Below are 27,646 nucleotides of genomic sequence, written 5' to 3'. Positions count from 1 at the left end.
CCGCTCCTCTTCAGCTCAAACTCTTCTTGGTGCCTTGGCTTTGACTTCCACTCTGTCTTCAGCTCTTCCAGGCCTGCTCACCAGAACCTGCAGCAACCCCTGCCTGGGGTCAGGCTGCTCTATATGGGCAGGGGGCTGCCAGGGGCTGTGGGCCCTGCCCGCTCCCCCAGCTGGGCCTGACGGGCTCCTCAGCAGCCCCAGCTGTGCAGCCTGGTGCAGCCTGGGCCCGCCTAAACCTGTTCTCTTTTGCACAGAACCACAGAATGTCAGGGGTGGAAGGGACCTTGAAAGCTGTGGTTGCATCTGAGAGAGGGACATCCCCCTCCCACAGACATGGCCGTGAGTCCTGTTGCTCTGTGGCGCGGGACGTTCTCAAAAAGCTGGGCAGCAGATAGAAAAGATGCGTTCTCTTTAACACACAAAAGCGGCCTTGCTCTACTGTAGCTTGTAGTAAAGTGTTTAATAAAGTACAGTATCAGAAACAATAGTCTAATAGAAAAGCTGAAAAGGTGAATACCATGTATATTGTACTTGTTACATTTTCAGGGATATTTTAGGGAGCGAAGGATTTCTAATGGATCCTGCAGAGATACAAACAACATAGAAACTGATCCGTGTCAGTTTAGGACCAGAGATGTGCAGGTGTCGAAAGTACCTCCCTCACTGGGGAAAAGGAAGGCGCTGACAGAATATGATGTACTAATTCCGTACTAAACACACTGGCAGCAGATGTGCAGCGCTAATGTGCTTCAAGTGTTCCCTTCCAAACGAGGACTGATGTGCAGCGCAGGCTGAAGCTCGCGTCACTTGGTTTGGTTTTATTCAGCCCTTCAGGGTGGCTCCTGGGGCTGGCTGGGGTGTTACTGTGGGTTCTGAGGGCTCACACCCATTGTTCGGACTTGGTTTTTGCCTCTGAATGATATCATCTATGCTTTGTTGAAATTATCAAATGGACGAAACCGGGAGATTAAAAAACATCCTGGCCTTTTTGTGGACACAAACTGTTGATAATCACGGGCTGCTAGTTGGCGACGTCTTTCCGTCACTATCAGACCCCCGCATAGACTCCTGAGAGGCCAAACAAGAACCTGACTGCCGATGAAAATTAAACCCAATATTACACTACTCACCATACTGACAGAAGAAAGTTTGCCTTTTTTATTAAAGCAGCCATTGGGGAAGGAAAGTTTGTCCTTTTTAAAGCGCAGCTCTTGGGTCACTGCCACTCCCAATGGGAAAGGTCTATGGTTACTTATCTTGCTCCTGATTTCTTTCATAAATCCAAAAAGTCCACTTTTCTTTTAGTTTATAGTCACATGAGGAAGTAAGTCACAAGCTGCTGCAGCAAACAACTGAGATCTAGATGGACACAAAGAGATTCTGTTCTTTGGGAACATTAGAGAATAATAATAACTAAAAAAATATTAGAGGGTTCAGATGAGAACAAATACACTGATTCAGAATAACCGCAGTTCTTTTTTCCTAATTGTTTTCTTCGGTGTTCCCAAGGCACTGCTTGGGAATTAGGAATTAATTAGAATTCACCTCATTGCTATCACATTCATCTAATATTTGTTACCAATAATGTTCTGTTGATAATGTTCAGTTAATAATTTGTATTTCGCGGGGATCCTGAAGTTTATTTCAGTTGGCTACCAACATCCATCAAATCTCCTCCTCCTCCTTCATCTCCAGCGGGGCTGAGGAAATAAGGAAAGGAGCGAGCTGTCCGCTAACGTTGAGAGGAGTGGGTGCTGTGCAGGTGAGTCACACCTGCCCTCACTGACCTCTGCAAAGCCAACCTGCTTGGCTCTGTCAGCCTCACAAGTACCACGAGCTTTTAAGAGGATCGGAGCAGTCATACCCTCAGTTATCAATGAAGAAGCTCTAAGTAGAGAGAGCAGGGCTTTCCCGGGGTTCACGCAGCCAGGCGGCTGCTGCAGGGGATGTCTCAGGACTCACCTCTTCTGGAACTCAGTTTAAAAGTTGCTTTCCTAAAATCGTCTTTACCTTTGATCTTCCTTCCTGAGCTCTTCATAAATAAAATGATCCATTCCCTTAAATACACATGATCTCATAAACCATTCTTCAAACACTCCGTGAGCTGAGGAAGAAGAATGAGGGCGACATTTTTGTTTTCCCTTTGCATTCTTTAGGAGGTACCAAATTCTTGGCTAATGGCAGCATACACATGCCCCAAAAACAGCTTTCCAAAAGAATACTGCCCACCACAGACCAGAGGTCAGTAAATACACCCACAGCCTTGATAGTCGGAGATACTGAGATACGATCGGTTCTTTCAGTCTTTCAGAAAAGCAGGGCCCACGTTCCTAACATCATCTCTAGCTGCAAACTCCCCTTCCCATGCAAAATGACTTGAATGGCTTTCCTTTTTTTTTTTCTTTAAAGAAAGGAAAGGCTATTTACACTTGTCAGCAGGCTATTCACATCAGGAATTCAGCTAATTACGCAGGCACAATCATCAAAGGGTGCATCAAAGAGAGTGTTTATACATGCGGGATGAAGCAACAACCGCTCTGTACCACAAAGGGCAGCTGTAGTGCTGAAGATGGATCAGTCAGCTAAAGACACTGCAGGCCGAGTCATAGAATGCTACATAACAATTAAAAACGGGTATTAGGATTTAAAAGCAAGATTGCTAGCTATAAAATCATATTAAGATTAATGAAAACTTTAATAGGTAAATTATTTTCAAATATTTTATTTAGAGAACTATGAACTATTTTCTAATAATGCCCTTTACATAGTTGCATCTCTAGAAGGCTAGCGGAGTGAAAGCAAAAGATGCAGCGTTAAACGAACTTTCCATCAGAAATGACAGGTTTATCTACAAAAGCAAACCGAATGCAAATGACAAATCAAAGAGAACATTACAGAAATATTTACCCCGTCAAATAGAGATTCAGTGTCAGAATTTGGCCTCCAGGGTTGGTTTGCGAGTGTAGGGAATACAGCGTGCAGTGAGTGTACGGAGCACCACCGCTCTTCATTTCTGCCTAGAAAGTTGTGAGTGCGATGTGAACAGAGCGTTTCTAATGATACCCTCAAAATAACAGGTCAGAAATCACGGGGCGGGTGGGGAAGCTACACTAGTTCTCTATACGTTTGGCAGCCGCTGTTTTACAGGCTGCCGTATATACGTTTAATGACATCGGCCTCTTCCTTGTCCAGGATGCCCTCGTCCACATAGGCGTCAGCTTGCTGATCAATGAAATCTCGCAGCTTTGAAAGGTCGTAGTCTGAAAAATAAGAATCCATGGGCACAATGAGTCACTGCCACTACACCACCTCGCTTCAGAAACAGCACCATCCTCAAGGTTAGGCAACAAATGCAGTGTTTCCAACACGAAGGGAACGCACTGCAAGTGCCACCTGCGAAAACAATTAAAAAACCCAAACCAACAATAAAAAAGCCTGCCCAAAGTATTTTTATATGTCATGCTGCTTTTACTACTCAAGAGAAATAATCAACTCTTGCTCTTGATTGCTTGCTGAGAAATGCTGAAGTCAGAATATGTTCTGGACCAGGGGTTGGATGTTCTGGTCTGCGTGCTAATGTTGTTGAAACCCTCTGATTTTCACAAGTGTCATGGATTCAAAAGTGTTAAATTGGCTGTTTCCTGTTGAAATCCCAGTCAAATTCCCGCTTACCACAAACACCTGCAGTGAAAATTCAAGAAAGCCACTTCCTGAAAAGAAGTAGAACTAATGCAATATTTACGTTGGTACAGAACACAATATCCTGACCCGAGAACCCAGCCGGGAGTGGTGTCTGGGACAGCGTCAGTGCCAAAGAGCCGCTGCTGGCCCCGTGTGTCCGTCTGCACCACGGGGCTGCATTGATGCCGTGTGATTCACACCAGCTACGTTAAACAGGCTTTTCACATGCTGGAAAACATCGCTGCTTTCCATTAAAAGAATTCAGCTTTCAAATAACATTAAAAGGTAAGTATTGCGTAGTCGTAACTCTGGCAACAGATCCAGTATATTCGCACATAAACACAGTACCAATTTTAGGCACATAATTTACTGCATAAAATGTAAAGCTTAATCTGTTACAATCACAAGCGGGTAGTCTGGAAAACATCGATGTCTCGAGGGCGCATACTAAGTTAAATGAATTAAGATCTTTCCTAAAAACAGACACATCCTGAATTTTTCAGTATAAATTACTTATTCCACAGACAGAACCTCCAGAATATATGAATACTGATGTCGCAACGTGCTCAGTGTACATCACCATACAGCAATAAGCAGAAGGACCTTCTTCCAAACCGTGCGTTCTTGGCAAAACAGACAGCAGTGACTTTCTGTCTTTTTATGGTTGAGTGACCAAAATTGGGCAGAAACAGAAAGACATTAAGAAGCAAATTAACGCCTGTGATCATTTTTATAACAGTATAAGGCAATTTCAAGTGAGTAATTCAGAGAAATGATGTTCAGAACTCTCCACTCCAGCAGACGGGTCCTCTCTGTACCTGCGTTAACGGGAGTTTCCTGTTCGCTGTAAGGTGGTTGGGATTTCACACCCGCTCTGTCACCAGCACTACCTAAGAGAACGAAACCTGTTTGTCCCTCCATCTGAGCTGAGTAACAGGGACAAACCGTACCCAGCAACTGAATAATGAGGTTGTGAGATTTCATCCATGGTGGCACAACGAGATCATTATTGGAGATGTGGAGGTTTCATTACTAAACGTTCTGTATGAGACTCACAACCATTAAGATCCTATCCAACTCAGGCTCATTTGTGTATCTCATGGCAATTGAATTTGGTTTTGTTTCTTTCTAGAAATTGATAACTGTTGATTTCTAATACTTATTTGCAACCTGTTCATTTGGGCAATAATTAGAAAGATCAGCTTTGGTTTATATTCACCACAATGGCTGCAGTATTACCTCGAGTTGAGAAACTCCTACAGTTAATGAAACGAGGTCTTATTTGCGTATTCAAACGAAGCCATTTGCCGTTGCAAATAAACCTAGAATGCACTTTCATTCCTAGTTGTGAAACTATAAACTACCTAGGTACTTTGTGAAAAATCTGACCATGTTATTTGCACGTATGAGTTAACCGAGCCCCAGTTATGTTCTTTGGAGACTAAAGGCAGCAGGACCCCCAGCAGCGACGTCTGCGGGTGGAACGGTGTTCGTTACACAGCAGAGGAGCGGGGCTTAGAGAGCACTGCTTTCAAAGCCAGGCCTGGGACGTACTGAGGATCAGCCCACAGAGCTTATAGAATGTATATGTGCAAACCAAACTTCAGACACGAAAGCAAAACAAGCCAAAATCCAGGCTTTTGACAAGTTTCGCCGTAAATCATGCGGACCGCTCAAGTTTACTTGCCTCCATAACAGGCAATGGATATTTTTAAAGCAGGAAGACACAAATGAACATTTCCAGGGTCATTAGTCATTGAATGATTAATAATTTCTACTGAAATTTGTACAAAGTTAAGGATCTACAAACATTTGCCTGAAGCAAACCTAAACCTCTTCAAGCATTGCAGCGAGCAAACCAACCCACGAACGGGGAGGAGAAGGCTGCCCATTTTAGTACCGAAATGACTTTGTGAATCGCTTTCCGCTGGCTCCCAGGCGCGAGCTGGGAGTGGAGCAGTGATGGATGAGCACATCAACACCACCTAATCTCGCACTGCGGGAACCCAGCACGGTGCATCCACGGCCAGATCAGCTTCCCCTGCTGCACTTCCTTTAACAGCATCCCAGGAGAACTGAATTAGCATTTTACAAAAATAAAAAGTGTGGAAAGGCACAGTAAATGCGATGTATCAAACGAGTAAGAACACTATTCTAATCTTGTCATAACTTACACTCACTTTAAGGCCCATTTCCATTGCCGGAGGACAATAAAGATATTTTAGTGCAAATGAAAACCCATCTGTACAGAAAGCGTACGTCTTAATGCATTCCCAGGCAGATAAAGTGCTATTGATCTGCAGTCACAGCCATTTGCAGACTGCAGCACTGCAGAGGAAAGGTTATTATAGGGAGCGAGGGGCTGCCCACTCACTATGTGTGATACAGATAGAGAAACAATCACACGACCAAGATCTAATTACTGTAATGAGTACACTGATAAAGAGAAAGGTTAATTAGAGTTGGCAGGAAAACTCTTGAGCAAATACGTACGCCTGCTGCTAACTGCCATTGCTGCCATTGTGTGGAAATGGTGTTAGAGATGGAAAAGAAAATGTTAAATCCTTTCATATGATGGAGTTCCATATAGGAAAATGCATGTGTTGAGCTGTAAGCACGCACCCATCTCTGCACTGTAACCCAGCACACCCCGTGCAGCCACTTCAGCCGCAGCTCCTGTTCCACACAGCTTTGTGCCTCAGAGCTGCAGCTACCAGAGTTTACTTGGGCTGTAATCCAATACATTACAGTGCTAGCGACATAAGTTTGTATCTTAACTCTTTCTGACTATGAAACAAAGCTCGTTGCTGTTGGTGCTGGCATGCACAGCGCTGGCCTGATGCACTGAGCTTTTCAGGATGCATCCAGACATCTTAAATACATTTACTCCATGTACAAAATCATGACTTAAAAACATGTTGAATGAAGAAACGAAGCACTGGACAAAACTGACGTACTGTTACCTGGTGACAGGCAGACCTTGGCTATCTGGACAGCACCTTCCACTGGGTACTCCCTGGGTGTTTTGTGGCCAGTGGCTGTTTGAGCCGGTTTACATGGATTTGCGCTAGTTTACTATTTTCATTAATTGATTTAGCTTTTCATGACCTGTATTAATTAAGTCTAACACCACTAATTATCTCTATACACCACTAATTACCTCTATAATCTAGACAAGCACAGTTTCACATGACTATCATTTAACTTCTACCACGAAGTTATACCACACAATTTGAATTACACGCTTTGTTATGCATATGGCGCCCACCCCAACGTCAAGGCTTTTTATTTCATACCTTCTTTGTTACCTTGTTTGTCGTGTTTTTTTAGCCATTCTATGTTCTTCCTGATTGCTTCCAAATAGGCCTCAGCTTTCCCTAGAGGAAGGATGGGAGAGAAGTCAGGGATGCACTTGGAGCGGCGATGGACGCAGCTGCTTCCCCGGCTGAGCTTGGGCACGGCGAAGGCAGATTAAAACTATTCTTAGGTTCTGTTTAAAAGCTGAGTCCTGTCAACCTTAGTCAGGCAAAATTCCCACAGATGGACAGCAGGTTTTGTCTGTGCAAGATTACTCATCCACAAACTTCGGATCATGGCTTTTTTCATCCACTTTCTGTGGTGTGCACAGACCCTGCACATGTGGATTGAAGGCAACCTGCAGCTTTTTGATCATAATCATCGTTCAACAAAGATGAAGCTGTTAAGAAGCACGGAATGACTTAAATAAGACTGGGAACTTTGCGTTCATATACAACGTGTCAGGAAACTCCTCCTTACAGAAGTACTAACAGCATACAGCAAATCTGAGGTTGTGTTGTTTTGGAAAGACAAGGTGAAACACAGCTACTGGAAAAGAATATTAAAATGACGATGATAACGCCTTGTTAAAGCTCAAATTTGAAAGCGGTGGCTATTTTTGGACCAGAATGCACACAGGACAGAATTAGTTCAAGGATTACCTAATAAGGCCCCTAAGGAAATATTCCAGCTGATGGATTTTGAATTCTTAACTTGGCTGGAGCTTTATTGATGTAATGTTCTTCCATTTGTCAGAGAAAAAAACCTAGTAGAAGGTTACTACTGCCAACTATGCATGTCTGGCCCATTAGTAAGTGGATACAGTATTAAACATACCATAATTTTGAGCTGGGAGTGCAGAGTTAGCTCTGTAGTAAGTTACTCTGTGAAAGAGCAAAGGGCATTGCAGGGTGAGACCAAGAACTAAATAGTGATCCAATTTAAATTTCAAAAGAGCTATTGGGCTGAACACTTTTCTGAAGGTAAAGGAAAATAGCCCGAACCAAACTGAACAGACAAATCTTCATCAGACAGGCGAAATATGTTATTTAGCACTTCCCATGGGTCTAGAGACAATTTTTCTTTACTGTGAAATTGGAAAGCCATCTCGAGCTGTTTTCCTCTTGTGTGCTCAAATAACCACTGCTGGAAAAATGCCACCTCCTATTTGTGTCTGGCTGGTGGTTTACACGCCTGCATTGCCCACAGGACCCAACCAGGTGACAATGAGCTACAGTCTGCTGTAGCCTTGATTACTGCAGCTCCGTACTGAGCGTGTTGCAGTGAAAACACACGCACCCAAAAACGTACCCGCATAAACCAGCAGCATTACAAACCAGACTAGAAGCACTTGTTTTTAGCCAACTGACTGCAAAACATAGATGCTTATGCTGGATCCAGAGCAGCACGAGCCCGCTGAAAGGTTTCCACACCACCAAACGTCCCCCTCCAAAGGCTCGGTGCTGTACGGGTGCACAGCGTGCGCTGCAGATCTGCCTTCAGATTTGGCAGCCGATTTGAACCCCATGGACAGAGCCACTTCAGCTCTTACAGTCCAGCGCTGCATGGTACATGGCATCACATGTCATGCTGAAGCAACTCTAAGTTTGCTTATTGAGACACTAACTGACTGTAATAGGTTTTCAGAGTTACGTAGAACAGGTGAATTGCTGACGAACCGTGACCTCTGGCAGTGAGCAATGCGAATGACTTCGCTTTGCAGAACTTTCCAGTAGCTTTCAGTTCCAGCTTGTTCGAACACAAACTGGAGAGATCAGTGGGCTCACTCAGAATATTGAGTATCCCGATGATCTGATTTCACTGGAAAGTCATGGATGGAAAGAAGCAAAATCTCTCTGATTGCTGTGCCAAAATGCAAGAGGAACTGTCAGTTCTGGGAAAGATGATGCCTTACTCATCGGGGATATAGTTTCACACATCTAAAAGTAAGCAAATAAGTACACTTCCAAACCAAGCTGTTGTGTGCTGGCTCCCACTTCACCGCACACTGAAGATATTTATGCTAACACAATGGAAAAACAATACCACAGACAATACCAATCACTTGGAATACGGATGGAGCAAAACCCATGGCTATGTTGTACCTCTGGGCTCTTCACTGTTTCCTGCTGCCTTTTGTTCTTCATCTTTTGTGGAATCCTTTGAAATTTCGTATTCCTTTTCCATTTTAGCTGCTTCTTCCTTCGTGCTGTCTGCTTCTTCGCTACTCTTGTCTAAAGAAATAACAGTAAGAGCGTTTTTGTATCAACTGCACTCCTAAATCACATCAATACGGGCTTTAGGAAGTGAAGCAGCTTGAGTGATGACTGAGGAAGAACCTCACTGGAGCCTGGCTCAAAGTGCTTTCTAAAGGTCACCTCTACCCCCACCTCTGGAAATAGGAATATCTGTTTCTGCTCTTACAAATGGCAGCTGAATACAGGTGACTAAAATCCAGAATATGTATGAATAGTTCATCAAGGCACATTCCTTTGTGCGGAGAAAAATGATAGGAAATTTGCATTCACCAGATCCAAAGTTGACAAAGGATTATTTTTTTTCGGTTTATTATTTAAGTCTTAGAAAGCATCGATAGAGCTTGCTGCTGTATACGTGTAGTGTCTGGAGCCCACTGAGGAAAAGGACGGTGGGTATACTTCTCGAATTCAGTAAACCTTCCCCTCTTGCTGTGTTTTAGACACCCCGGCTGTGGGCACAGGTTCTCCAGGGACTGTAACCTGCAGGCTGGATCTAGAGCCATCAGCCTGCTTCTAGCTGAACAGGCTAAACCCCATGTTATCCCAGGAGAGAACACTGTAGAACAAGTACCTGCTGGTAGCTTCGTTCTGGTTTTAGTAGAAGGGTTCTCGAGCTTCTTCTTTGTCTGCTCAGCTATCATTGTATCCAAGTTTTCTAGAAATCAAGGCAAAACAAAAGCAAACCCTTGTTAGTCTTCAATAGATAAACTATGTTCTCCACACCACCAGCTGGAATGGTAGGAAGAAAGCTAAAGGAGCGGTCTCCATCCTTGCCTCTGAAGAATGAACCCAGGGCCCACAGCAAAAGAACAAACACGGAACTTCGATCAATCTTCTTAAAAAATGACAACTAGATCATGGCAATGGGTGTACCAAATAGAGCCAATATTCACGCAGACAGCAAATGTGTACATACATATTGTAATATTGAAATCATATAACAGTATCTGTAGCAATTTATTCTGATGAAAGCAATGAAAGGGTTTAATTAACTCCACAAAGTATACAAGACTCTGAAACACGTGCTTCATCCTGGTGGGAAAATACTATCCCAAACTGCCTATCTGTCTGGATTTTAGATGGTTTCACTGGAAAAGAAGTCTAATAAAAGGTTTTAAAATATATTTAGATTAACGAATATGTGAATATGCATTTACCTGAAAACCCAGCAGACAAGTGTGGCCACGTATATAGTTCTAAAAGTCTAGAAAACTCATCTACTTTGGAAGTAAAACCACCTTTTCATCAAGATGGGTGTTTCAGATATAAAGATCGTACGTTTATGTGGGGAACAAGTCCTGTGGCATTCACAGATACAGGGCATCGAGCAATCTGCCGTATTTCCTCTACGGTGCACAGTTTTCTTTCCCTTTATCAGCTTTTTTTAAAGGTTCAGTTACACGTGGAGGCAAAATGTGATAGATGTCAGCTGGTGGAGGGGCATTTCCGAGAGACTTAGTTTTGAATTGGCAATATTATCTTTATACAAACAGCTAAAATATTCAGTATGAGGTGTGGTAACTGTGGCATAATAGACATTATAGGGCTGGTAAATATTTTAGATTGTATCTTCTGTCTAAGACCAACCAACCTTTTATCCATCAGAAAGATACTCAGCCCTGAAACCTACGGATCCATTTCTCAGCAAGCACATTTCTCTCCATGTCAGATCAGCAGAACCAATTCCGCCTGCCATCGGGTGAGAAATCACATCCTCCTCCCTGCCCCAGTCCTCTCTGCTCTGTTATTCGCATAAAATCAAAATGCAAGCAATTTTTGTTGGCACCTTCCTTAATCCCACCCTGTCATTCTACATCGCGTTATGGTTTTTTCGGTGAACACTATTTTCATTCGGTACATATCCTTTCAATGCGATTTCTGGCCCTGCCGTACACCCTAAACTAACCAGGCCTGGGCTGGGTCACGAGCCGGATCAGACGTCCACTGATGAACAGAAAAACCAAGCTAGAATTACAGTGGTGGTATTGATGCCTCACTAATCACTTAATCCAAAGCTTATTGAAAAGACCGTAAACATTCCTTTCAGCTGAGCTTAAGATACTTTTTAAAAACCCTGAATCAGTACCAGACTGGTATTCCACCAGGAATATAAAGATTTTTCTGTTGCAAGAAGCACAATTTTTAGGATAAGATTATACAGCTGAGAACTTTGTGCTTCATTAAATATAACTTAATGAAAACAGAGGACTAACCTGGTGTTCATCATGCAAATACATTCACCATGCAAATACATTCACTTAAAAACCCGGTATCTTTCATCGGTAAAGATATGGACAAGTTTATGTGACAGACCTTTTAATAAGGACTACGCTTTACAGGAGAAACGCCGACGCTACCTGGCTAGCCAGGCGGCACATCAACACGGATCTGCACATTTCAGCAGCAGCTCTGTGCTCTGCGCCACAGAGAGGACTCTGCGCTGTCATTTTGTTCATGTTTATGGGGATCACCTGGTGTACCTATCTATATCTATATCTATATCTATATCTATCTATATCTATATCTATATCTATATCTATATCTATATCTATATCTATATCTATATCTATATCTATATCTATATCTATATCTATATCTATATCTATATCTATAGCTATATCTATATCTATAGCTATATCTATAGCTATATCTATAGCTATATCTATATCTATATCTATATCTATATCTATATCTATACCTATACCTGTATCTATATCTGTATCTATCTATATCTATATCTACATCTACATCTACATCTACATCTACATCTATATATCTACATCTACATCTACATCTACATCTACATCTACATCTATATATCTACATCTATATATCTACATCTACATCTACATCTATATATCTACATCTACATCTACATCTACATCTATATATAAAATAGAGATAATGTTATCTGAGAATCCCATACCTCACAGGCTATTTCCCAGCTTTATTCTCTCAATAGTCTATGTTTATGGGGATCACCTGGTGTACCTATATATATACATATATACATATATATAAAATAGAGAGAATGTTATCAGAGAATCCCCTACCTCACAGACTATTTCCCAGCTTTATCCTCTCAATAGTCTATGTTTACGGGGATCACCTGGTGTACCTATATATATATATATGTGTGTGTATATATATATATATAAAAAAACCTATATTTTTTTATAAAAACCTATATATTTTTATATATATATATATAAAATAGAGAGAATGCTATCAGAGAATCCCATTTCTCCTTGGACAGGATTTATTGCCCTTTTTGCCCTTCAGAAGGAATGCCTTTAAGAGCTGGTATTGTTTCAAACCATGTTTGTACTTGCGATGCGTTGCGGGGCGCAGTGTTTGCTCTGAGCGGCGCCGATGCCGCCAATTGGGAGCCAAGCAACGCGCAGTGCGTGCGGAGCTCTAACGAGAACCGATTACTTTTCCGGCATTGTTTCCCTGGCAACGTAAGTTTTACAGAGGAAGAGTTCAGAAAGGTACTGACCTTTCCCCAGAGCCGGACACTTATTTGAAATGGCACTAATTAAAAGAACAGGACAATAACTACTGAGCTAACGGAAGCGACCTGCGCTGTAAAACGGGTCGCTCTGGGGCGGGCTCCTCGCTCCAAGCAGCAGCAGGAGCTGGGAGATCTGCCTCCTGCCCTCCCTCACGTTCTAACGTGCTCTTGGATCCCGAATGGGTCACCGAAGCACTCCTGATGCGGGAGGGCTCCTATTTGGAGTCCTGGGCCCAGTTTCCACAGGTACTACGCACTGATAGATCCTATTAACTGCACCTGAAAATGCAAATTCCCAGCACTTTTGAAACTCTGAAATCTTTCGAGTTCAGTATTCAAAAATCTGAATCGCATCAAATCCGAATATTTATCTTAACTCTGGAAGAATGCACTGCAGTAACAGCCTTTAAATCCATGGAAAAAGATACTACACGAAATAATATTACAAATTAAATTAATTTGTTCTTATTAGAGAGGCAGAAACTAATGTACCCATCCAAGTATTTAACAGAATTGGCAATGGGAGCCTGAAATGGACCCTTCTCTACAGATAGACAGATTCACAGTGTCTTCCAGACTCTCACGAATCTTCCTGCAAAGGGTTTCTTCATCTGCGTAATTGTCACATTCTATCCTCGTCAAACTGACTGGAGCTGAGGCGTCACGTCATTAAACTTCTGCAGAAAGACCTGCCTTGCTGTTCTGCTTTCACACGGCACAGAAAGGCTGTGCACGTTAGAGGAGACAAAGGGATGATCATGGTACCTGAAACCAGTCTTAGCGACAGATGAAAAATGACTTGACTTGATGGGTTTGTACACTACAGCAGCTTCAGCCGGGAAGCTTTGTGGCTTTGTGCTGCGACTGCTGGCACGAGACACACGTATTTCAGCCATTAGAAAAGCACCGCTCTCTCAGGGCTCTTCTGTCTTGCACCAGAGATGAACCTGAACAACCTGCAAGGCTTTTTTACACCTGTGACAGAACTCAGGACATCTCAGGGTTTGCTTGTGACTGTTCTGTGGAGAATAGCATACCTGGTTCACTCTTCGGCCAAATCTTCCTTTTAGCTTCGGTAAGTGCAGGTCCAAACACTGTCAATACTCTCTGGATTTTCACCAATGCAGCCAAAAGCAGAGTTGGACCTTTAGTCAGCTCGCACATGTTTCACGCATCTGTCACATTAACTGCTTAAATGTGATGCGCAACAGAAACCCCTCCATTGTGGAATTACAGATGGGTTTGAGCCTTGCAACCCTCTTGTTCCTTTCCAACTTCCTGCCTTATGTGTCAAAATATGGCATTTTCTCTTCTGAGCCTTCCTGTTCGATTTGCCGTGACGTGTCTGAAGGCTGACCCTGACCCTCCCCAGGTGCTGCCACCGCTGGTACATGGAGCACAGGCACCATGGTCAGAACGGCCTGAAATACAACAGCAGCAGTATCACCCGGCAAGCAGATCGAAGCAAAACACCATTAAATAGATGTGTTTGGCGGTGAACAAAGCTCTGACCAAATCTCCTTTATTGTCCTTATTAAATTCCCTACCTCACCGACTATTTCCCAGCTTCATCCTCTCAATATTCCACAGACATTTCCTTTGCTTTACTCCAGGTCTCCTACAGCTGTTCTGTACACGATTTGACAGTCATGTAATGTGGTGGGAAAAAGAATTAGTAATACTAAAACTACTGGATCTCTCTTAAAAAGATATCAGAGGAATTTTAGATCCTATGGATACTGGGAATACCAGGCTCTCAAACATATTGTCCCCCTCAGGTGACGCCCATTGTACTGCGGTGTGTAGAACTGCGAGGTTCGCTGCCATAGACCTGTCACACCGCAGCTACCCATTTACTTTCTATGCGGTGAGAGTCTAAATGGGGGAAAACAAGAGAGAAGATCTAAGCAGTGGGGGCAAAAACCCCCATTCGTGTTTGTGTAAATGCACAAGTAGCATGGGGCAGACATGGACGAGGCTACAGGAAGAAAAGCTGTGAAGCTGCAGTGGGGTCTGCGATCAACATCCTTCCTGCATTCCAGTCCTGTCTGGGCCTTCGCACACTCCCTGTCCATGCAGCCTTTTATCTCCATGCAGACTCATCTCGGGTTTAAGCATCCACATACACTTTACACCATCACTGCTGCTCCTCAGCATCTGGCCCACTGTCCCCGTTTGGGGTGCCCCCAACTTCTACTTGTCAGGTATGAGAGAGTCCTTGGTCTTCCTAAGAACAGGACAGAATCCTGGCAGCTGGGTCACCTCAGTTCATCAGATATGAAATAGAGAGAAAAGAGAGCTGCCTGAAACCAAATAACTCCCACTGGCAGCTGTATGCATCAGTCATATGATAAACTAACACTGGGCAACGAAATTCACATAAGGAAATCGATTAAAGATTGTAATGCTTAGGAAGAAAACCTACAGTAGCGACAGACCATTTTGGAAAAAAAAGGACATTAAACAAGAAAAAGAAGGTGTTATGCACGAACAGTTTATGGAATTAACCGCTGTCACTGCCCCTCATCTCCCCGGTTAGAATGAAGGGCAGAACAAAAGGTGCACATGACACTGCCCATCTATCGCTTGCAGGCTCTGGCACTGGTTTGGCCACACGGCCCCTCAGCCCCTGGAAACACGCAGTGTGCAGCAGGGAGCACCCGCGGCTGCAGACAGCGAGCAGGGGACGGAGGGCGCCAGGCTGCGCCGTGGTCTGCTCTTGGCTCTGAGCCCGTTCTTGCCTAACCAAACAAATACCAGGATCAGACCTCTGGCCTGCAGCATCTGTGCTGATGAGAACTTCGGGGACTGGTCATAGTATTCAGATGAGTTCTCCCCTCCCAAGAGAAGCCAGGTTGTGTCCGCTCTGCACTGGCTGTGCTGGGGACATCCCGGAGCTCTGCCTTCAGCAGCACTGGAGCTGCCGAGGGTACCGAGTGTGGACGCGAGCGGCAGAACGGCTATTCCATATTCCTTAGCACAAAGATGCATGGGCACGTTAAAAATCAACACAGGGGACTTTCCGCCTTTTCTTTTTCCCCTGGATTTTTATTTTCACGCAGCTTCACTCTGGCTAAAAGAGAATATTATAGTAAAACAATATCCGAACAGTAACCTTAGAAAAGGACCAAACTAATGAGTGTGTGTGTGCCTCGGCAACAGTCACCAATGAACCATCCATCTCCCCGTTGTCTCGCTGTTTGGTCTTCTTTCCGATTGTCCATGGAGAACAAATGATGAGGGGGTAGGAGAGGTAAACAGAGACATCTGTTCCTGCCCATTTCTAACCAACACCATCTCCTGCTCAGTCACGGGGGAGCGTGTGGCTTCTGCCAGTGACTCAGAGCCAAGGGGGGCGGTGTGAGAGGCGCCTCTGCTGTGGGCTATGGAGGGAGGCAGCTGCACTCAAACACTGCATATTGATGAGCCGGAGCAATTTCTCTGTTTTCCCGTCTAATTAAAGGGGGATTTGCTCCCCAACTGGTCTGCGTGTTGGAAACTGTGGCTCCAGTAAGCTTAATGCTCTCCTACAAGGAGGTGAAAAGTGGGATGCCCCTCAGAAAGAGCAAAGCCACAGAGTGCTCAAACTTTTCTTCCCACTCCTTTGCCTCTTTCTGTTCTCCAATGATGTTCAGTTGTGGAAGATACAGAAGCCCCAATTTAGAAACTGAAAACAAAATGGCCAACCTCAATCGTAAGGTGCGATAAAATCCCTATTATATGCAGTATAAACATGAAGCTTCTATATATCTATGAGACAAAGTACTGGTGACAAAAGTTTGTGCTACACGTATGTCTTAGTTCCGACTGAGATAGAGCTGATTTTCTTTCTAGTAGCTGGTACAGTGCTGTGTTTTGGGTTGAGTAAGAGAATAACGTTGATAACACACTGATGTTTAGTTTCGGCTCCCCACACTGGCCTGCCCGCGACAAGGCGGGTGTGCACAAGCAGAGGAGACACGGCAGGACAGCGGACCCCGCTGCCCAAAGGGACATGCCATGTGCTCAGTGTGTAAAGCTAAGGGAAGAAGAAGAAAGTGGAGGGGACATTCAGAGCGATGGCATTCGTCCTCCCAAGTCACCGTTACGTGCGATGGAGCCCGGCGGTCCTGCAGGTGGCTGAACCACCTGCCCAGGGGAAGTGGTGAGCGAATCCCTTGTTTTGCTTTGCTCGTGTGCACGGGTTTTGCTTCACCTGTTAAGCTGTCTTTACCTCAGCCCACCCGTTTTCCCACTTGTACTCTTCGATTCTCTCCCCCATCCGCCGGGGCAGCGAGCGAGCGGCTGCGTGGGGCTGAGCTGCCACCACGATGTTCTAGTCCATGAATGGTAACTCCACAGAAGAACACAGTGTGCACACAACTAAGCTACATTTCTAGGGTAATAGTTGATTGGATAACACAACTTTCATTCGATCAGGGCGGCAATGGATAAATTTGCTACAAATCTACTCCTGCAAGAAGTGTACGGCAGGAGAATATCAGCAATGTACTGTGTAAAAAGAATTAATACATACACACTTGTGCCTCTTAAGAATTTGTCTATCATCTCTGAAAGCTCTATTTTTGTAATGGTCCACTGGGCTCTAATTGCCAATATTTCCCAGAATGGTTCTAAAAATCACACATTAGTTAGGTCTTATCAGTGGGAGATGATTTACAAATGTGTTGATATCCGAACAAACCGGCAGAAACCATTTGTTCCTGCTTCTAAACTGACAACCATATTATTAAAATAAATGTATTACAAAACTATAGTTTACATAAATACTATAAATAGAGCTTTTACCAGGTGGTAGTGGACTGATACGCGTTTGTTTTCAAACCTGGCATAGGTAATAAAATTCATCAGCACACAAAAAAATCCTCTTGGTTGTGCCATGTAGATGAAGCTTTTCTTTAGCGTTTATCTGGCCTGTGATGGATGGCTCTGATGGAAAAGCTGTCGGAGTGAATCTCCACCATGACACTACCCAACAGACACAAGGAAAGCGAAGGGAAGTACGATATTATTCACAAACTAATATTCAAGCAGTACAAGTACCTATGCAATGCATCCCTTATTCTGCCCTGTATGAATCAAAGTGAGTTTTGCTCTTGGCTCGAACAGCACTGTTCCCCTTGACGCGCTCAGCACCATGAAGGATATCATCCTTTCAGTTCTGCATGGAAGAATCACTACCAGCTTTTTACGCCACAGGAACACTATGAATGCAGAGAATAGCGAAATACTTTACACTGAATCAGCCCTAAGTTCTCTGAAAGCTTCTCGCTGCTTTCCCGGTTGCTATGTGGAGATGCCAACTCTTTGTTCCACTCCGTCCCTGCGCTCTTGCCAAGAGCAATCGCTCTCAGGACCTGTGCTAATTGCCCCCCAAGGCTCGGCAGCGTGGGGCGAGCACGGGGTGTTCGGCTGCCTGACAACAGCGCAGGGTGTTGTCAACAGCACAGCGGGACCTGATCCACCGGCCACCCGTGGAACCGATCCTGTGCCACATTATCCATTACCTGATGCTTTCTTTCTGCACCAGCAACGTTTGTCTATTCTTTTAACTGCAAAAACAATCTGAGAGCCGCTTGCAGTCTTCAGAGGGCAGACAGGCTTTCTAGAAAGATTTCTGGAATCCTTTGAACAGGCTACAAACATAATGAGGCTTTCATTCCACAGAAAAATTTGCTCCCAGTACATCAAACAGAGCGTTCATAGTTAAGACAGTAAAGCGTGATAGCAGATAGTGGCATTTTGCCACCAGCAGGGCAATTATCAAATATGATGCATTTCGGCTGAACACACATTTTATATCAGTTTGTTACAGCCTCTCATTAGTGTTTCCAGAGCTACGGTTTCTGAATACATACTGTAAAAGATAGGCAGTACTTTTTCTCCTCTTTCATATGTATGACTACCCTGGTTTTGGTTTTTGGGTTCTGTGTTACAGATTGTATTTAGCATACGTAAAGCTTTTCAATATGCATTACATAATAACGAATATTCGCATAAACCATGAATGCCCTCTCCTTGCATTTCTGTGTGTCTGCCTGTGTTTTTCTTGCACCACACTGCAGCTGGAGCCTTTGTAACTTAAAGCTCAACCTAATAACATCATGCACTGCAGCAGCAAGTTAGTTTCCCCTAGAGTAAGGCACAATGACAATGACATAATGCTGTGGTTTCCAAATCCCAAACCAGCTGTTCCTGGCACGTGCATTCACATTCACTGGCTCTGTGTCCATGTGAGAGGCCCAAAGGCTTGTGGCTTGATTCAGTAAATGATTTATTATTTCGAATGTATAATTCAGGGACATAACTCACGCACGGCTTCAGCCACTGAGTGGGGAGAAGCAACTTGGGCAGTTTCCCACTGTCATAAAGGAAGGGTATAATTCATCTGCACGGATCCAGTGGGTTTTTTCCACCCAGAAGCATAGGATCCACTCACTGATTTTGGACTGCGGGGACAACTAAATGCTGCCAATGTTTGTAATTTTTTCCTCTCTCTGACAGATATTCATACTGATACCTTTATATACCATAATAAATACAGCTGGGGATCAGTCCCCTAACCCAAACTGCACCAAGCACCACGGCGCCTATTCATGTGTTACTGGGTATATTATGTTCTAACTCTGAGCTCAGTAAGGGTGGCAATAAAACTGCTTATGGATACTGCAAAAAGCTAAGATTCTCCTGTGCTTGCTCTTCTTGATTATTTGAGAATACTAGCTCAATAAACGAAGGTCAGCTTTAAAGCCATTTCTCAACAGCAGCTCTAAAAAAAGAATAGCACAGAAGCAACCTGAGACCTACAAGAAAGCTTCTCCTCCTACAGTGAGCTGCTGTGATGGAGCGCAAAACCCAACTCTGCATAGATCACTCATTTGCAAGGCAGAGTCTGGATACATCCGTTCATATCTTGCTTTAAACCTAGACTAAATCAGACCTCTGAAACTCTTAACCTAATCCCTGCCCTCTGTACTATGTCATCGTGGCAATTTGTTTCCAGGGTTACAGCATTTATTTACCCAAAGTCAAGTCAATATGAACAACTGCCTTGAATTTTAGCAGGAAGAACACATCCCGAGTGTAATTCCATTATCTCAGCGGTCTTGCGTCAGGGATGAATTTAGCCTATTAAGTTTTGGCACAACACTATCAGTGAGGGCAGTATCTGCTTAAGCCATATTATCTTCATTTGTAGAATGATACTGAAACAAACAACTGTGCTTGCAATCAACCGCTTCTTTATGTGCATCTATCTTTAAATGTACAGGCAGTCAGAGAAATAAAGAGCTGAACTGTAGCATAAGATGTCCAAATATTCCAAAATTTAAGAACTTCTCACAGAAAACAAAGGGATAATCTTGGTCAGAGATATAACGAATACTTCAGAGAGGAGGTGAATGTGAAACACGATCCACTGGATTTTGTGCAGCCAAGTAATTGACAATCAAACCATACAGTTACAGTTGCATCAATCAATCAGGCCCATATCAAACAAGCCAGTTGAAGTCATGGAAGATGATCACCAGACCCGGCTGATTGATTACGCTGAGAACTGCCCTGATGTAAAGACAAACTCTTCAGGCTAACCCAGACCAGGAACACTTCAGAAAACTGAAAGGGTTGTGTGAGCCCATGCAGATGAGCCTTTGTTCTGTAGGAAAGCTATCAACAGCTCATATGAAACAGTTTGCAAAAGCCAGGAGAGGTGTGTGGGAAAAACCAAACAAAAAACCCAACGCAGGTTGTTCCAAAGTCACTCTTCAGGATATTATAACCATTTTACAACATCTGCAAAACCACAGACTCCAAAATGGATCCAGGAACGACTGCTTCAAAAACTACTCCTGCACCAAGGTGTGACGCCTCCCATAGATGGAAGGAGCCTCACTTGGCAGAAGACCATGGCATTGGGTCCTGTCTGCTCCAGCTGCTTACAGGTGACACATGAAGGGTGCTGCAGAGCTAGGGTCCTTTTGGAAAATGCAGGTGGCTGATCCACCCAAACATAACTGAGCAAAACACTCATCTGCCCCGACACAAAACCATTCAAATCAAGTGTTTCACAGGTGTGGAAGTGAAATAATCCTCTAAATACATCTGTGATAAATAACCTTCCCTTCATTAGATGGAAAGATTAAAGCAGTCTGGAATTTAACATCGCTATAAAGACCGATCGATCATTTAGAAGCGCAGCTTTATGAATTCCAATTAATGAGTCTGAAACAGGCCTCATAAAAGCTAGGAAGATGGCAATAAAATCATCACCGTTGGCAGAGTAAGAACATAGCATTGATAACGCTGTTGCATAAAGTCTGGAGGCTCACCCAGGTAGGAGACTGCTTCTTCAGGTGTGATCGTTCCGTATTTAACCATCATCTTCACAAAATCAATCAGAGTTTTCATGATGGTTATCAAGGTCTCTTTCTCTTTTGCCTCCGTCTCTGTGCGAGCAGATAAAGCAAAATTAGTCAAAGACTTCAGGCCACTCAGGAAAACTCAGTTCTGCAAACTCTCCACAAACCTCATGCATAAAAAATGACCAAGTCACTAAAAAGAAAATGCTGTGCTGGTTTAGCAAAGAGAACTGTACGTTTTTCCCTTTAAATTGCTCCTGTAAAGTACACCTGAATACACTTTAAAACTTCTGGGTTTATAGCTTTTTGTCTTGAAGGTCTATGTTATGGAAGGTAAATGGTATTAGTTCTGTTTGGCAGATAAGAAGACTAAACACACTGAGATGAAGTGACTCGGCAGAGTGGAAATTGCTGGTCAGAGGGCAGATACAGGCACAGTTTTCTACCATCTCTGTCTTTTTCTTTCATTTGTCTGTGCACTACTCAGTAGACCAGTCTGGTTCTGTATGAGGAAGATAGCTCAGAGATCCCTTCTCCTACAAGATCCATGGATTCATTTACAGAAATATGAAGTGTCTCAAATGAGATTGTTACTGTGCACAAGACCGTGACTGGTACTGGAAAAACATAATATTGCATGGTTGAGAGGATCACGGCTCCAGAATAGGATATGAACAATGATTTTTCATTATAAAAATTCATCTTTCTTGCCCACACATATCGCTGATTATCTTCATCATCATTGCTCTTAGCTTTCTTTTTCCATATTCTTTATCTGCTGAAACATATTACTGCTATTTCACAGAATCACACAGAATCACACTATCACAGAATACTAGGGATTGGAAGGGACCTCGAAAGATCATGTAGTCCGATATTTCCGCAGCAGCAGCACAGAGCTCCCCAGCACACGGTTACATGAGCTCTTCCCACAGCCCAGGTGCCACTGGAGGACCCAAGGGAGCCAGGGACACTGCCTGGCACACAGGGACAGTCAGGAACGTCCTCCCGCCTCGGCAGGGGCCCAGCCCCTTTTCCCAACACACATCTGTAGGATGCAATTGAATCCCCTCTCCTCCAGCGTGATCCAAGCTGGCAGGCGAACAGCACAAAGCAGGAGACAATACGGAGATGTGGAGCCAGCGGGACCTGCTTCCATCTGCTCGATAACCCGTTAGACCCAATATAAGCAAAGTGTGCCCTGAGGTTTTTTGTTCTAGCTCTCCACTTGGGCGTTCATGGGGACTGTTTGAAGCAAGTTTATGGCTCCTGCAGGACAAGGAATCTACAGAATAAATGGCTGCTGACTGTTCTGGAGCGAGCAGAAGATGTGCTGGCTGCAGGAGGAGAGTGGGTGTGCGGCACAGCGTGCTGGCAAAGCGGCTGTGGCGCGCTGCCACAACCTCGCCTGCAATCACTGGAAGGCACTGACGTCTCGCACCGGAATAGGAAGAGACGTGCAAAGCTTTCACTGCAATAAACAGCAAACCTGTGGTTTGTGAAAAGGCTGAGAGGCTCAGCCTCATTTACTGGTACCATCACGGTGAGGATTCTGCTGTGGCTTACTCAGATCTCTGTTGGCTTAGAAGACACGGATGTTACTGGAAAGATCTCCGGAGAAAACAATTTGCCAGTTTTTCATCATGCCCTTACGGGAATGAAAAGAATTCAGGGCTCCTGAATTATACAGCACAGGATGGGAAGGGCTATCTAGGTCACACAGTCTGCAGCTCTGAGTGCTGCTCCTCCCAATGTTTTGCCATATGCACTAATCAAATTAGTCTCTGCTATGCATCTTAGAGAACATTTTCAAGGTACCTGGTCTCTTGCGACCAGGGAATCTGTGGGAAAGAGAAGGGAAAGGAGCAGGAGAAAACAGAGAGAATCTTAATTTTCTATTTTTCTTCCTAAATGTCCTTGTAAACACGCGATGAGCTCACCTGAGTTAAGACTTTTTAATAGCGCGTAAAAATTTGGAAAGTATTGGAGGTCTTCAAAATTCTCTTCAGAAGGCAGCTCATTTCTTCTTTCCAAGGCATTAGATGGTGACCAGGTGTTGTCCAGCGTGTCATCAGTTTCTTCATTAACGAAACTATCCTTAGCAGCATTGCTTAGTATCTCCACAAAAGACATAAAGAAATATAAGCACATTGCTTCTGGTGATAGACTTAATAGAGCAATAAACAGCATCATAATCTTATGTCGACACTTTCCTAATTATGAGATAAAGACTATGCTGTTTTTCCAAAGCTATTTCAATTTGGGATCTGGCTTAAACCTCAAAGTAACTCATGATACGTTCTCCTATCTGATGGAATTTCTTAAAGAACACCTTTAGTTTCCAGGTTGAACTAATCATTCCCTAAAGCACGGCAGTGTATCGGTCTACTTGTATCATTTGGCATGTGAGTCAAAATGATTAGCTAGGAAATTACCATTTTTTCCGGTTGCTTTTCTTTTGTATCACTGTCTGCTCTGCTTGGAGGGTAATGGAAGCCTTCAGACTCCTTCTCACGATCCTTCGCTTCATTTGCGATCAGCTGTTGTAAAACCTCTGCCACTTCATCTTCCAGGGTGTAGGCCTGACTCTCTGTGATCTGTTGAAATATTTGTGCAGGGTACTTATAGGATAGTGCTTTTCCTAGATTGAAACATCAATACGAAACCTGAGCTTTGCAAATAGGTTGCTTTAAATATGTTTGCTTCAAAGCTCAGCGCAGCCAAATTAGGTGTAATACCTTCACTGATATGTGTGTATACATGTATTCATATATATACACATCTCTATCTACATACATGTATATACACACACAAACACTTATCAGTTACGTGTGTATACATAAAAACACCCACCCACACATATTGTCTCCAGTAGGAAAACAAGCCCATATGGGGCTTAACACAATGGAGTCCAGCTTGAAAGATGGAGCTGCAAGCGAAGCATGCCTGTGGATGTGTATAAATATATGTGTTCTGGAACATACCTATCTACAATTGAATAACTACAACAAAATAGAGTAATGCAGAAAGGAGAAAACCAAATAGCTTTCTACGGCATCATTAAAATGTTCTCTCTTTGCTTCATAACAGTGTCACTTGTACGAAAGCTCGCCCATGCAGCTGTCCCTCCGCTCCCTTCGTAATCAGTGGGACCCAGCACGCAATCGCTGATTGCAAAATCCACTGCAGAAAGGATAGGGTTAGTATTTTAAAATGCAAGGATCCCATATTGCAAAGGCTAAAACCATTGGGACATCCAGAGGTCAGAGACAAATCCAGTCTTGCTAAACATCAGTAACAATGAGAAATGCATCCTTAACTAACCAGTATCATTGTATGTCTGCTCGTGACAATAATTAGTAGGTGGATAGGAATGAGCTTAGACCCCAAATGCCCCTCATTTTCACTCAAGTCAGCATTAATAGCTGGACACAAAGAGCATTAAACCAAGCCACAAAGCAGCTGAATGAAGTATTAGCAAGATACTCACTAGCCCCAGATTTAGAAGTTTTGAGACGATCTTGTCAAACACTCCTCTATCATTTTCCTCGTAAATTCTTGCAGCAATTTTTTGAACAATGTCTTCAGCAGTCAAGGGAGTGCCGTCTAATTGATGGAGGCCATCTGGATCATCTGAAAGGATTACAGTTGAACTGTGTGCTGACTGTCCTAACTCATTTGGATTAGACGTCCTGTAAAAAATATCTGCCCACGTATTTTTCTCTTCAGAACAAAGCTGCACTTTTGAAACACAGCAGGAATATATTCGATAGACACTTTGGAATCCAACACATCAGTCCCAATGAAAAATTCTTTGTGTCCATTTTCCACATCTGAAAAATGGCTTTCTGCCTGGCTTTTTTGAAAGAGCAGAGACGACTATCAGGAGCACACTCTCCTGTTCCTAGGAAAAGTTGTAAGAACGAGAGAACACTGCTCACACGTCCTCATATGCATCTTCCTGCTATCTACTGTCATTGTGTGGCCTCCCAGTTCAGAACAGATCTTGACAAACACCGATTTCAGCAAATGAAGTTTTAATTATGGAATCATTACTTATGGCAAATAATATTATATGACCAATGGGAAAGTGTATATGATGAGTAAGCTTCGGTCTGTGATGAGCGAACTTTGATATAATTAAAAACATCCTGAGCTAAATGCTGCTCACAACTCTCAGAGGACTCAAACTGCAAGTCAGTTAACTGCTCCTGTAGTAAAGGCAAAGATTATTTGCCCCTTGGAAACTTCTTTTAGCTTTGTGATGAAGAGAATTACCTAACGTTGCATGTAACATTTGAAACAAATAGATGCAATTTAGCTCTGCATAAAAGTGCTTCTTCCTTTCAAACCAGAATACATTTTCATTTCAAATGTGTCCCATTTTCCTTCCATCAAATCAAAATTGCTAAAAACCATAATGCAAATTACACTGTTGGGTTTTCCTCCATGGAAGAAGACTGTGAAAATCAACAGCAATTGCTTTATATTGTGTTTCAAAACCTAATTGTAATACGACAAAAATACAACTGGAAATAATTGAAACTGCACACCAGTAACAAATAGAGCTCTTTTCTGCTGGTGAGTACAGCATTCATGACTGCAATCAGTTTGCAAGAGAAGCCTCACCGAAAAGTCACCGACAGATGATTACAGAATACCTTGGAATTTATAATCCAGTCCACTTTTAGTGGAGTCATAGTCGTCCACAAGCCTGCGGTTCTTGGTGGAGTCCGCATCGTCTACGGCCAGCTGCTGGTCGTACAACGAGCTTCTAATCGACTCCCTCTCCTTTGCATTCCTCTCTCTTTCTGCCACTGCTTTGAGCAGGTTCAGGTCATCAACAAAGGAATAATTCCTGAACTCTGGCTTATTTTCTGAAAAACATATCAACGCACACATGACATAAAATCTTATACCAGCCTGAATATCGCTATAAAGCAAAGACAGATGTTTTACCTGTGGGAGCTATTTTCCTGTTCTTGTCTGCCTCAGCTTCAGCAATCTGATAATACAAAAATAAAACAAACAAACAGGCAGAAGGAATCAATACACCAAAATGTGTGACCCCTTAATTTATCAATATCAGAAGCCTTAATGCCTGATCTTCCCTTTTAGTAAGAAGTTGGCGTTAAGAAGCAGAACATGATTAAGCGGTTGGCACTTTCTGTCAGTACCAAGGCATCCTCTGCTCAGAATCAGACACTCTGAGAAGCTGAAATAGACTTTCCATTTTACAATAAATGCCAGTTATGTTTTTCTTCTTCAGTCCAAGCTCCCGCCAGATTCAGTACAAAGGGGTTACACACCTATAAGCTCTTGGAGCTGCCAACCTGCTTTTGGAATGCTGGACAGTAAAACTCTATGTGCTAGTTCTTAAAATTAATGAAACTCTATTTTGTACCCAACCCCATCGATATTTACTTTACTGACATATGTATTTTTAAGCGATTTGTTGAGCCATTAGGATATTCATGGATCTGGTACCTGAAGGCTCAACACATTACGCGAACACCAAAACTAAAAACCACTGTAAATATTTGTTATTTCACTTACCTGTTCCTCCAAAGGTCTTTCTACACTTAATTGCCTGTTGTGTATAGATTTATCTAGAATAAATGAACACACATATATACTCAGTTATGTGATGCATGTGACTACAAAGAGACAGCACATTTTTTCTTAATTTATAGTTTTCTCCCATAAAACACGGTGTTTTAAATATGATGTCAACTGCTAGTTCATGTAAGAAAAATCAGTGTTCCTAAAAGATTGAGAATACAATCAAAAAGTCAAACATTTAAAACAATAAGATTGCTTGGGGCATAGGGAGGGGCTCTGCAAAGGAGGTAATAGAAACACAGATGTAGACTCAGTGACCCCTTTCTGATGAGAAAACTAAAAAAAAATTGGGGGGAAAATGCTGTAAGACATTGACTAAAATAGCAGTAATCGGATTGGCACAACCGGGAGATTAAAAATCTCCTACATCCAGAATACCAGGGGAGAGAGGGAGCCAGAGAGAGACTTGTGCAGAAACTGCTGTAGAATAGATGAAAACGTTGCTTGGAAAAGGCTGAAAAATATCAGAGCTTTTCCCTCTACCGGCATCTATGTCTTCACTTTAATATTAGATTGCAACTTCCGTGATCCAGCGTCTCGCACCAGGAATATTGCTTCTTTAGGATCTAATTTCTTTTAGCCAAGCGGAAGTAAAGTTTTTCCTTTCCTCCACTTCCACCCTGCAAAACTTTGCCCATCTCGGAGCAATCGCGTTACCGAAGGCGCTTACCTTGGCCCGCGGGTTTCGGGAAGCCATGCACCCGGCTCGCCAGCAGCGCCAGCACCTGCACCGCGACCGCCAGCCGGACGAACATCCTGCGGCCGCCCAGCCCTGCAGGGCGAGCCCGGCCCGGGCACGGGGCCGCTGCCCGCGGGGCTCCCGCCGCGCTGCCCTGCGCGGCCCCGGGCGCTGTCCAGCGGCGCGGTGCTGAACCGCACGGCAGCGCCGACCGCCGCGCTCGCAACGCCGCCGCCGC

The 27,646-nt window shown here is 43.5% G+C and overlaps 1 protein-coding gene across 2 annotated transcripts; it reads right to left on the bottom strand.

Annotated features, from left to right (window-relative positions):
- Positions 1-2,706: 2,706 nt before the first annotated feature.
- On the bottom strand, positions 2,707-27,646 carry SCG3 (secretogranin III). 2 transcript variants are annotated; one of them, XM_065847354.2, is made up of 12 exons: positions 27,400-27,646; positions 26,664-26,716; positions 26,067-26,112; positions 25,769-25,984; positions 24,598-24,740; positions 23,543-23,704; positions 23,048-23,225; positions 21,078-21,194; positions 9,808-9,891; positions 9,084-9,212; positions 6,990-7,058; positions 2,707-3,260 (listed from the first exon to the last, which is right to left on the bottom strand). In XM_065847354.2, exons 1-12 carry the CDS (start codon positions 27,482-27,484, stop codon positions 3,142-3,144), a joined length of 1,401 nt encoding a protein of 466 aa, XP_065703426.2. In that variant the 5' UTR covers positions 27,485-27,646; the 3' UTR covers positions 2,707-3,141. The 2 variants fall into 2 exon arrangements, with proteins under 2 accessions (XP_065703426.2, XP_065703425.2); XM_065847353.2 differs by having other exon boundaries at positions 6,978-7,058; positions 27,400-27,644.

This window comes from Patagioenas fasciata, chromosome 12, assembly GCF_037038585.1.
Source record: "Patagioenas fasciata isolate bPatFas1 chromosome 12, bPatFas1.hap1, whole genome shotgun sequence".
In the NCBI taxonomy this organism is placed as follows: Eukaryota; Metazoa; Chordata; class Aves; order Columbiformes; family Columbidae; genus Patagioenas; species Patagioenas fasciata.
Note: the sequence above shows the minus strand (reverse complement) of the source record. Positions and strands in the feature narration are given on the sequence as shown.